We start from the raw sequence: 12,638 nt of genomic DNA on the forward strand, positions 1-12,638 counted from the left end.
GCACAAGGCACTGAGCCCAGTGAAAAACAGAATCAGGGATAAAGTTCAATGTATTACAATTATATTTCAAATGTGGCTTTGGCGATAAGAAATGGACCTACAGTATTGATAGGACAAGATTTAAATGTTATATTTAAATCAAATTTAGGTAGTATCACTTCAGCTTTGGAAAATCTGCTTTCCAACCTTAGAAGTTGACGAGCCGCATTCAGGAAGGTTACCACAAGGTTTAAGCCTGGTGTACTCCTCATGGTAACACTTTCTGATTCATAGATAGCTCTACTGCCATGCTGCACCACTTTATTAACGAACATGGCCAAAAACTAGTATTCACCCAGTTGTATTAGAGGTAAGTGCCCAGGAGTTTAGAAGATAAGTAGTGCTGCTGGTGTGCATGTGACCTATTTGTGTGTGTGTGTGCGTGTGTATGTATGTATGTATGTATGTATGGAGGCTGTCATACCTCCATACTCCCCTGGACTAATGAGCAAAACCTAAAACATTTGTTAGATACACTAGACACCAGGGATAATTCTTTATATTGTTCATTAAAGGCAGGTACAAAATTAATAGACCAAAGTTTTGCAGCACAAAATACATGGGATAAGGGGAGAGGCACTAGACACTAAGTACACTGTGCACTAAAGGCACTTAAAAAGATTCAACCCTGCCCTTATGGCTAGCACACAGGTGTTAGTTCTCTATGCCACCACAAGACACCAGGAATACTTCTAGAATAGTAAGTAAATCTTTGCAAATGAATAAAACAATAAATAAAAATTATTAAAGTGAAAGAGGTGTGGGAGATTCAGATTGATACAAAAAGCAGCTTGACAAGCAGGAGCCTTAACCTACTATGCTAACAGTTCAGTTCATGTAGGAGGGTATTTTTTAAGTTAAGAAGTATAAAATGCTAATGTCTGGCATTATTCAATTATTGCAATAGTCCACGAGATTAGAGGGATAGAACACCTATAACAGGCAACAGTAGAAGTGTTATTTTTTTAAAATAAGGGGCAGTTGATGGGGGTGTGTTCATGTGCCAGGGGGGCTTTGTTACAAAGACAGGAGGAACACAAGATGACACCAAGGAGAATATTTAAACTATTACTGGGACTGACTTAAAAAGTTAGTAAAGGAATGTAGTTACAACATGCTGAACCAGATGTTTGCTGGCTTTGCATGTTTTGTCTTGGACTTTTACATGACAGCACCCATTTGCTTTATGTGCCAAAAATTTAACAGTTCTGCTTGTTGTCACTCTTATTCAGTATTGACAGCTGTTTCCCAAGTATCCAGTAATAAAGAGGAGGCTCCTTTGGTACATACTTTTTGGGTCCAGTAACAAAGAGAAGGCTCCTTTAGTGCGTACTTTTAGGGTCCTTTAACAAAGAGGAAGCTCCCTTGGTGCATACTTTTAAGGTCCAGTAATAAAGAGGTGTCTCCTTTAGTGCACACTTGTAGGGTCCAGTAACAAAGAAGAGGATCCTTTAGTGCATACCTTTATAGTCTAGTAAAAAAGAGGAGGATCTGTTAGTGCACACTTTCAGGGTCCAGTAACAAAGAAGAGACTTCTTTAGTGCATACTTTACTTAAGACAGCAGTGATCTTGATAGAAGTCATTTTACTTTAGCACTTGTTAGAACTCATTTTTTTTACTCACATAAAGCCATTCTGACCTTAGTATGTTTTATCTTTGATACTACAGGTGACAGAAGATGATGTCCTGGACATTCTAGAAACAGTGTTGCAGTCCCATATGTCTCTGCCTATAACACGGGCCTACGCTCTTACAGCCATAATGAAACTGAGTACCAGGATAAGAGAGAATGTTGAGTAAGGACTCCTTTTTTAAGTGTATAAATGAAACAAATGTGCTGTATTTAGTAATTCGCCTGGGGGCAGTTTGTATACTAAGTAGATATTCTTGATAAGTCCGTTGTACTTTGTCTATGGTGAATTCTTTCTGTTAGAGCCATTAAGGCAGCCTACTGAAGTTGTGCACCGAACTGAAGCTCGAGCTTGCCTTTGCTCAGTGATGTTGATGTCTTCCTGCAAAGTCCATCTCTCGGAGGAGTTGGTGCATTATTTAGTGACTTCTGCTGCAAATCTTTTTTACATTTCCATACTTTTTTCTTTTATTTTCTGTGCTTGAGAGTTCTGTTTTCTTTGTCCTTGTATTTAACTAGTTCAATTCAAGCCACACTGGGGATCCTCCTGCTTTAACCTATAGCTTCAATTTGCCATTGCTGCTTCTGTTTGGATCTGCAAACCTCAGTCATTTTTAATTGAACTATCTTGGAATGCTCATCTTATCTGCATTGTCAGTTCATTTTGGACTGTTTTCCATCCTGGATAAGTATTCTTACCTGCACTGCTAGTTTATTTGGACTGTTTTCAGCTTCAGCAATAGATTTACCATCTCTGAGAAGTGAATTGCTTTTAAGGGTTATTGTGGCCTTTCCAACTGACTTGCTAGTCTAGCATTTTGTCACTAGATTAGGTGTTTGTAGAGAGTCTAGTAATCATTTGATATTTGTATTCATTTGATTCTCTATTTTGTCAGCTTCTCTGTGCTATTCTGAAGTTTTACAATTATCTTGCCCATCAGTTTGGGCAATTTTGGTTCTTAGTATGTTGATGGTCTGCCAGCTTTCTTGTGCACTCTGGAATTATTATATTTTATTGTTTTATTTATTGCTTTAAACTATTTTAGTTTGGTTTTAGAGTATTTTTTATAATCCTTAAGTATTTACTGTTTTTATTTTTCCTTATGTACTTTTACTGTTATTTATATTACAGTGACACCCCTCACTTAAGGTAATTTTTGTTATATAGCAGGGACTTTTTGTCAACCATGACTCTCTCTTGGTGTCATTACCACCTGTGGAGGGGGGGGCTGAACATTGACATTGGCAGAAGGTATATGGTGAGTGCTTTTCATTGTAAACATTGTGATTTTTTTTTAGGGCATTTGCACGGCCAGATTCGAGTTGTGGTTGGTACCCTCTATGGGGTGAAGTATGCTGCTAAGACCTCTGATACTGTCCTCTGACACGTACTTGCAGATCCCTCTCTCAGTCTTGGACAAGTAGTAGAGACCTGTTCTCCTCCACTTTCATTCAAGACTTTGTATTTTTGTGCTTCACAAAATGGCTGCACACCGATCAACAGGTTAACTTCACCTTTTTCAGTGGGAGCAAATGAAATGAAAGACCAGTAGGAGGAATTCTATTACTTTTAGTAAATTCAGTTACTGGCTAGTACATACACTGCTTTAATGCCAGCAAAGAGGAAACTAAGAGAGCCTGAAAGAATATCAGCTAGAAAAGGTGAAGAGAAAACACTGACTGGGAAGAATCCTGCAGCTGTTCAGTAAAAAGCAGTTCAAAATACAGCATTGGTACAAGACATTGCTTCCAGTAATCTAGATGCAAAAATAAGTCAAATGTGCCCAGATATTAAAGTACACACAATTCTGAAGGAATATATTAACTCAAATAACAAAAGGCTGGAGAAAATGGAAGAAGCTTTAAAAGTATATCCAGATTATAAAACTGCAAAAATCAGAGGTTGAAATGAAGAAAAGACTGTCTGAGTATGAGACTGCTCAAGAAGCGTTGTTTCAAACAATGGTAGAATTCAGAGGACAGAGCACGTAGGCAAAACCTGAGATTTTGTACTGTAGCTGAGAAGGGTCTATATTAGAAGACCAAATGTTTAGGTGATCGAACACCTAAGCATCGATCTTCTAATATTGAAAGCAAAAAATGGCGAACGGCCTATTTAATGCAGGGAAAGATTTCCCTACTGTTGAGCGATCTCGGAGTTGGTATATTTAGTTAGGGGGGTGTGTGGGGTGAAGCCCCCCACTTAATTTACATGTAAAGTAATGTTTTTTGTGTTGTGGCTGAGGGACGTTCGACATTGTGTGGTTCGATATTAGAAGATCGATGTTTAGGTGTTCAATCACCTAAGTATTCGGTCGTCTAATATAGAACTGCTGAGAAACTAGAAGTAAAGTACAGTTGTGTAAAATCTTACCATAACAGTAGATATCCTTCTCTTCACTGTTGCTGTATTCTACAAAGAAGGGATCTCCTGACCAGGGCAACTCAACGCTCGGCCAGTATGCAAAAGCCTAAAAGATCTTGCATGAACATATCTTATAAAAGAGATGTATGGACACAACTACCCAGAACTAAATTGCCCCAGAAGAGAACAGCCTCTATACAACAAAGGAGTTCATGCACACCCAGAAGGAAAAAATGCAGAACAAATAAGAGGGAGTTAGAGGGAGGGGGCGAATACTGCAACAGTGAAGAGATGGACATCTACTGTTATGGTAAGATTTTACACAGCTGTACTATGTCCTTCTATATCACTGTTGTAGTATTCTACATAGAAGTCAGAGTAAAAAAAAACTCAAGAAACAGAACGGGAGGTGGAAGGCTGGGAAGATCCCTCAACAAACCCACATAAAGTGGTTTCAACAAAACCTGCTCTCGCCCTAGAAACCATTTCCAACATATAACACTTAGTAAAGTTATGGACGTAAGACCAAGTAGCAGCTTCAGGGAATGAATTGGTGTCTAACCCTGTGAAGATGGCACTGGAAGAGGCAACAGCCCTAATGGAATGAGCTCTAACAGAAGTAGACAAAGATTTACCAGGAAAAGAATAAGAAAAGGAAATGGCCTTAGATATCCAGGAGGAGATGGTTTGCTTAGAAGCAGCCAAACCCAAAAACCTGGGATGAAAGGAAACAAAAAGCTGATCAGACTTACAAATAGCCCTGGTTTTATCCAAATAGTACTTGAGTTGTCTGTGCAAATCCAAGGTATGAAGGACCCTCTGACTAGCAGACTATGTAGAAGGGAAAAAGGAAGGGAGTTGTACTGACTGTTTCAAGGACAACTCATTTACTACTTTGGGCATAAAAGAAGTATTGGTACAAAGGGACATCTGTCCCTGTGAAAAACCAAAAAAAGGAGGAATGACCATAAGGTCTTGGAGCTCAGAAACCCTCCGAGCAGAAGTAAGAGCCAGCAACAAAACAGTCTTTGAGGTACAGTTTTGTAAAGAAGCAAAATCTGCAGGCTTAAAAGGAGCCTAAGCCAATTTTTCCAAAATAAAATTAAGGTCCCAAGGATGAGGAATAGGTTTTCTTGGATGCCTCATGTGCAGGATGCTTTTAAGAAATTGTTTGACCTCAAACCAAGAAGTCAAAGCAGGATTCAAGGGCACACAAGCAGAAATTACAAAGAAGTGGGTCTTCACAGAAGAATAGGCCAAGACAGACTGGAGTTACTCACACAAGTAAGAGACGACCAGAGGGGCTCCCACTGAAAAAGGATCTTGGTTATGAGCATGGGACCAGACCAAAAAGCTTTTCCATTTGGGGATATAAGTTTTTCTTGTTGAGGATTTCCTTGCTTCCTGTAAAACCCTGAACACATCCTCAAAAAAGAGGTGCCTGAAAGTGATCAAAACCCTATCACTCACAGTGTTAGTTGCAGAATGGATAAGTGGGGATGGATGAGAGACCTCTTGTTTTGTGTGCGGAGCTCCAACTGCTGAGGTAACTTGTGATAATTGCTCTTGGCCAGATGCATTAAGAGGGGGAACCAGTGCTGTCTCAGCCAAAAGGGAGTCAGTATCAAGATTTTTGGGGAGTCCAGATGAATCTTCTGCATGACTCTTGGAATTAAATGAAGTGGAAGGAAAGCATAAAGAAACATTCCTTTCCAAAGAAAAGAAAGGGTGTCCTTCTTCTATAGCATGGAACTCTGTAACAGAAGATATTAAGCTGCCTGTTCAGAAAGGCGGCAGAAAATCTACCTGAGGAATACCCCACCAATGGACAATGTCCAGGACCACATCTCTGTTAAGCATCCAATCGTGAGCCTGTGTTTTGGACCTGCTCAGAGAGTCTGCCACTAGATTGTACTCTGAAGGAATGTACACTGCCTGAAGAGTCAACTGATAACTGAGAGCCACTTCCCAAGACTGAAGAGCCATTTTGCAGAGGAGATAAGATTTTGTGTCTCCTGCTTGTCGACATACCAGATCACTGTAGTGTTGTCCATATACACTTTCAAGAGGCCTGACGAGAACATGGAGTGAAAGCCTGCAGGGACGGAATTAGAGTTCTCATCTCTTTGATGTTGATATGGTCTGGCTTCTGATGGGGAGGCCAAAAACCCTGAACTTTCAAGTGACCAAGAGAAGCCCCCACCCCATGTCTGAGGTGTCAGTGAACAGCTATTGAGAAGGGACTGGTGACTAAAAGGGCCAGCATAGGTTGATGAGATGGGGAAGGAGAGGTACACTGACATTCAGAGGGTGATAGTGCTGTAGCTAAACTGACTTGTGGTACCATTGAAACTTCCACATATGCAGTCTGGCAAGAGGAAGCATTTCCATAGAAGGGGCCATGAATCCCAATGCCTGAAGAAACTCCCTGGCTAGCATGGCACTCAGAGGAAGAAGACACTGAAAGAAGGCTGTCAATGACAATACCTTTGGAGGCGGAAGAGAGGCCAACATTGGCACCATCTGAATCCTGCATCCTAGATACACATGATCCTGAGAGAGAGAGAGTTCAGAATGGACTTTTGATAGTTGATAGTAAACCTCAGGCTAAGAGAGACTGTGCAAGTGAAACATTTTCAACGTGCCAAAGGAAAATGCTTGAGAGACAGAAAAAAGCAAAGGGGATAACTAGAATCGGGAGTACCTTGGACTTAAAGTGGAGTCTGGGGTTGCCAGATGGAGGTGAACCGAAAGAAGACCATTGACAGTGAAATTAGTGAATAAATGTGAGACTATAAGGCATCAGTCACATAGCTTTACAAAACAAAGTGCCTGAGAAAGATTGAATTTTTGTTGACTGTTAAACTTGTGGAGGACTGACAGATATATCTCCCTTTTCATGTCATTAATGTTTGGAAGAACACTAAAAGAAAAAAAGAGAGAGAGAGAGGTAAAAATAATTGTAAGTAAAACAATTTTGTTCTTAACAGTACTTGTATAAAACATTAAATGATATAAATTCTGTATGACATTGTAAAGTATTTTTAGTGATTGTTGTATATGATAAAGATACTAAAGTAAAAAGTGCCTTTTCTCTTGTCTTTTTTAGTTTTATGTAGCATTACAGTGTAAAAGTAGAAGAAAGGCTGGACAAAAGCATGGTTAAGTCAATAGGTATAATCTTGGGCTGTTGGGGTAGGGATGGGGTCTAAAAGTGTACAAATTATAATATATGTAGAACCGAAATGTTTTCTTTTACTTTTGTATAAGTAAATGTCTGGAATAATGCCCTTGGTTTAATCTAATGATATTTTTTTGTGAATGCAAGTGGATTTCAAAAATGAGAGACCACAATGTATTAAATAGTTTTCTATAAGCACATAAATGTTCAGTGCCAGTTGAGAAATCTGAAGCTGATGGTAGCTCTGCATTTTGATCTCACACTTCCATGGAAACAAGCTGACTAAAGGTGAAGGCAATAAATCCAGGGATCTGGACATTGTTTGCTGAGAGAAACATAAAATTAAAAGGTACAAAGACAAGCAGTTCAGTAAAAAAAATAAAGTTTTATTATTGAAAGTGAATAAGATATAGCAGCTTTTCTGGTAACAATATTTTAATGCATTTACAAGAATAATGTATATTTAGAACCATTGGCAAAGAAAATAAAATAAATTCAAGGATATAATTGGTAGGGTAATCAAGAAAAGTGTGCTTTATTTGCAGTCGATATTATTTTGTATCTGAGAAAACCAGAAAAGGACATGTCAGTGTTGTGGAACGGCTATAAACTATGTGCCCATGCATGAACTAGTTCAGCAATATCTGTATTTATGGGGACATGATAAAATGAAGTATTTAGGAGTATGAGTTAAAAAGGATTCTGTTATGACAGGTAAGAATATGTGGGAAGAGGCTAAACAAAAAATAATACAGAAACTGAGAATCTGGGAGCTCTTGCTTATGGATATGGACAGCAAAATAACATGCAATGGAAATGTTTTTAGTCCCTTTAATTTTATGTACAGGTCAGGCATATTTTTGTCAATCAGAGGAAAGTTGATAAAAGGCAATAAAGAGTTGAAAGATTTTTTTCTGGTAGGGGAAGAGGGCAAGGGTTGAAAGGATAAGTTAATCCATCCGATAGAACAAAGTGGTTTAGGATTACCTGATTTGAAGGAATATTTTAGATCTACACAGTTAAGGCTAGTACAGAACACAAGCTGAAAGATATAATTCAAAGTGGAAAGGGATGATAATGAAGCAGGGGGTAAATTCAAGAAATAACGAGAAAGTGGGATTTTGGAAGCAGATCCTTAAGGAGCATAACAGCATACAAAATATTATATTTATAAGGTAGCATAAAGTATTCTGAAGAACTAAGCCAAACGAGAATGGAGAAAGGAGATTCTGCCAATTGAGATGACTGTAATTAGGGGTACAGAGAATAGGCTAGAAGGGGCTTAAATTTACTAGAGAAAACTAGCAAAGGAACCAAGGCATTGGGAGCAAATAACTAGAGAGAGAAAGGAAATAGAGTTAGATGAGGCCAAGAAGGTGTTTAGACTACAGGCTAGAGGCTGCCTTCCCTATCAAGGATTGATATGAAAGTAAAAAAGTAGTAAAAGAAGAGCCAACTAAACACAGCTAAAAACATAACATTTAATATTTGGTAAGTGCTTTCAAGCCAACAAGTTCATCATCAGACCAATACAATACAAAACACTGAAGCAGAAACATTTAAGTACTAAAGCCAACAAATCACATGATAAAAACAATTTGTTAATAAACTAATCGCCTGGCTTTAAGCAAAGGTCTTAAAGGAACCATGGCATTCAAGCCATAGTCTTTATCAGCTTGCAGTTCCACTATCCGTCTGGTCTCCGCCTTCTCAGTGAAATTCTTGAAATCACCACCCCTCAGACTCCTAGTGAGTAGCTGAAGCACCATAAACTTAAAGAAATGCCCAGGAAACTCAGTTACATGTTTAGCCAGTGCTCTTTAAGGGTTGGGTTAACCTTCCCTATATAAAATGGCAACATTTCTGGTGAATAGATAAATGAATCAAGTCAGAACTCTTGCAGTCAGCGTACAACTTCAGTTGGTATCTCTTCCCTGTTGTTGGATGTACAAAATATTTATTCTCAGATATACAGATGCAAGCAGTGCGCATATGGCAGGGAACTGTCCCTGTCCTCATAGAGCTGTTATGTACAGATAATTTCTTACATGTTGGGCCATAACAAAGCTGCCTCTTTAGAGACATAGAATTCTTGAAGCAAAACAGTGGGGAATCACCAAAAATCTGACCAATGGTGTCATCTGCCCTCAAAATAGACCAATGACTCTTAATCACATCACAGGCCATATTGATGTTACTAGAATATAGCAATCCACGTTTTATGTGCAGCATGCATGCTATTCCTCCAACATCCTTTTCTAAAAGACTAGTGTTATAGCTTCCATTCTCTGTACTTTTGGATACAAACATCTAAAAAGTTTATCTCACAGTCAGAGCATTCAAAAGTAAACCTTAAGAAACTTGTGCTCTCATTCAGTCACTGAGTAAATTCATCAAGGACCTCCCGTGAACCATTTCACAAAGCACCTGTAGTTCTTGATGTAGGATGAAAAAAAACATATTTCCCCAAGATATGTTCTCTCTCCAGTTTACCCACCACCATGTTAGCGTAGCTGCTAGCACATGGTGTCCCCATAGCTAAACCTGACCTTTGAATATAAAATTTTTCTTCAAACACAAAAACATTGCTGGTGAGCACCAACTCAGGCAAAAACACAAAAGCTTGATCTGGCCATTATTATACTCTAGTTAAAAATAATCTCACCACCTCCATCCCAAGGTCATTGGGGATGGATGTAAACAGGGGCTGAATATCCACAGTAAACATCAAACAACTGGAAGTAGAAATGTTGCCTTCTATACAGTTATAGAAGTCAAATAAAAAATGTTGTGTATCTTTCAGTACATTTGGGCACTTATCCAGTACTGGCCTCAACTTCTTTTCAATAAATGTTGATAGTGGCTCTGTCAGCCATCCCCTTCCAGAGACTGTCAGTCTCATCTGGTGCTTATGTAAGCTTTTGAAGACTTTAGGTAAACTATGTAAGGTGGGAATAAGTGGTTCGTCAACTTATAAAGATTCATATTCTTCCTGAGTAAGTAGCCTACTCATAAGAAAATCATATAGGCTATCTTTCACTGACCATATCAAGGAATTAATTTCAAGTCTCCTAACTAAGGAATAAGTATCAACATCAGGCACATCTCCCACATATATTTCAAATAATCATCTTTATCGAAAATGACCACACCTCTGCCTTTATCCAGTAGCCATAGCCTTATATTACCACAAAAGCAGATCAATAATCCACTGTGTAGGAATAATCCACAAAACAGGTCAATCCATTTTAATCCATTATTATAGTATATAGCGGGGATCGCATTTGTGGTTTAGTAATGGATTAAAAGTAGTGTGAGTCTTAGTTATACTTTCCTGTTAGGTATATATATAAATGGTTTCAGTATCCATTATTAACTGTTCTGATGAAGTCTATCGACGAAAGCGCTTGACCTGTTTTGTGGATTATTCCTACACAGTGGATTATTGATCTGCTTTTGTGGATTAAATTTTGCACAGTCAACAATTTTATGTGGATCGAATAAAGGTGTTTTTTTACTTGTGGTCGTAGGTTATTGGCTCAAGGAGTGGTTCGTGGACGTTATTTGTGGTGGTTTCCGCTCTTTTACACACCTCTCAGTGTTACATAGCCTTATATTGTCATTGTTCTGTAATTCAAATAGAACCTCTCTCTTTTCTCCTTGGTCATACTATAAAAATACTGGTGCTGTGAGTCATTCAGACATTTGTATGAGTATGAAAAAGTTTTCAATTACACATTTCTAATGAACAGTCTAAGGTCCAGCTTGATGTCACTGAATACCGAGGACTTAGGGGGAATGAATGAAAGACCCTTATTAAGGGCCAATAACTGTACATTAGTTAATTCATACGAAGATAAATTAAAAACCAGGGAAGTAGAACTTATTTCAGATCTCTCATCAGCATTCCCTCTTTCCACTCTACTGACACTCCACTTGCGCCCATGACTCTGGGACCTGCCTTGTCTGGTTGTCTTCATTTGTTTGACTGAGACTGGTAACTCTGGAAAAAATGACTTCCTGGTAGATACATCCACTTCTTTCGGACATGCTCGCAAATCAGAAGCAGTAACTTTACTGTTTGAATGACCGCTGATGTCCAGTGTAACCACAGTAGATTTAACCAAACCCTCAGGGGCAGCAGCCTTCCTATTGGTCAGAGTAGTAGATACGGCCGGTGTCAGCTCATCACTAGATACTACAACTTCATCTACTTCCAAACAATTACCCCTGGGCCACACAAAATGTTACCATTTTTAAAAATCATGTTTAACCTTTTTCTTCTTCTGTTGCTACAGCTTATTGTCATAGACAGCAGTATTGTCATACATTGCATCCATTTTTATAAAGTAAAAATCAGAGGTATATTTATCAAAAATGTCTTTACAAAGTCTCTCTATATCTTGTAATAGTTCTTTCTCAACCGGGAGAAAAAAATTCTATGAGAAGCCTCATATGGCTGAAACTAAACTCCATATTCAGGGCTTGCCAACTTTTAAGTAATTCAGAATGCAACTCACTGTATGTAGGCATTTTCAAAATGCATAATCTCCTCAGCACAGTCTTATAGTGGATATTGCACAATAAATATAGGAATCAATCAGAAGAGGTTAGAAAAGATTGGGAAGAGAGATTGGATAAGCAATTCACAAGCAACAATGGGAGGACATATTTATGCCTCCCAAATATGCAATAAAGTCTAGAAGATTTAGGACTTTTGCTTGGAAGTGTTTGTACTGGTATGTTTATACCCCAAGCAGCCTCCAAAGAATATTTCCTCGCATAGATGGATGTTGTTAGTTGTGTGATGGGGAAAAAAAAGAGTTAACTGGGAATGTATATTTTGGGAGTGCAATGAATTGGCAGGCTTTAAAAATTCCCTAGAGAGTACTCTTGTCAGAAATATTGGGTGAGTGAATTGGTGTAACTAATGAAATTATTTATTTATGTATTTATTTGACCTGGGATACAGGATCTGAATTGCCTACACATAGTAAGGCCTCATTAAATTAAATTTTAGTGGCTGTCATAAAGCAATTACTGGAAAATTGAAATTGATGTCTAAACAAACTGTATTTGAAATATTGAATATTGTAACAGAGATAAAAGGACTGGAAGTGGGATCTTGAGAAAAAAAGGTAGGGGCAAATTGCATAGAAAAAAATGATGTAGAGTGATGTTTGGAAGAAGGAGTGAGGTTTAATGGAGGACAGAAATCGAGTAATTCCTGTAATGATGTATTGATGATAATTGCATAAAAGCATGTATGTGATGTAGAATGTGTGTTACTGTGTACGTTAACAATGTTTGTGTTCTTTTGTATAAATGTATGTTTGCCTATGTCTTAGGTGATAATTCAGTAAAGGTATTAAAAAAAAGACTTTGTATTTTAATATGATGTATATCAAGGACAAATCTGAAG

General features: G+C 38.2%; 1 protein-coding gene across 1 annotated transcript in view; it reads left to right on the forward strand.

Moving 5' to 3' along the window:
- Positions 1 to 12,638, forward strand: part of LOC122790635 (AP-1 complex subunit gamma-1-like) — a 700,858-nt gene that overhangs the window by 658,294 nt on the left and 29,926 nt on the right. The window contains exon 16 of the mRNA XM_044058159.1: positions 1,709 to 1,836. Within this exon, the coding sequence (XP_043914094.1) occupies positions 1,709 to 1,836 (128 nt within the window). The remainder of the gene's footprint in view (positions 1 to 1,708; positions 1,837 to 12,638) is intronic.

The sequence above is a fragment of the Protopterus annectens genome, chromosome 16.part0 (genome assembly GCF_019279795.1).
Source record: "Protopterus annectens isolate FY-2018-M chromosome 16.part0, PAN1.0, whole genome shotgun sequence".
Classification (NCBI taxonomy): domain Eukaryota; kingdom Metazoa; phylum Chordata; order Ceratodontiformes; family Protopteridae; genus Protopterus; species Protopterus annectens.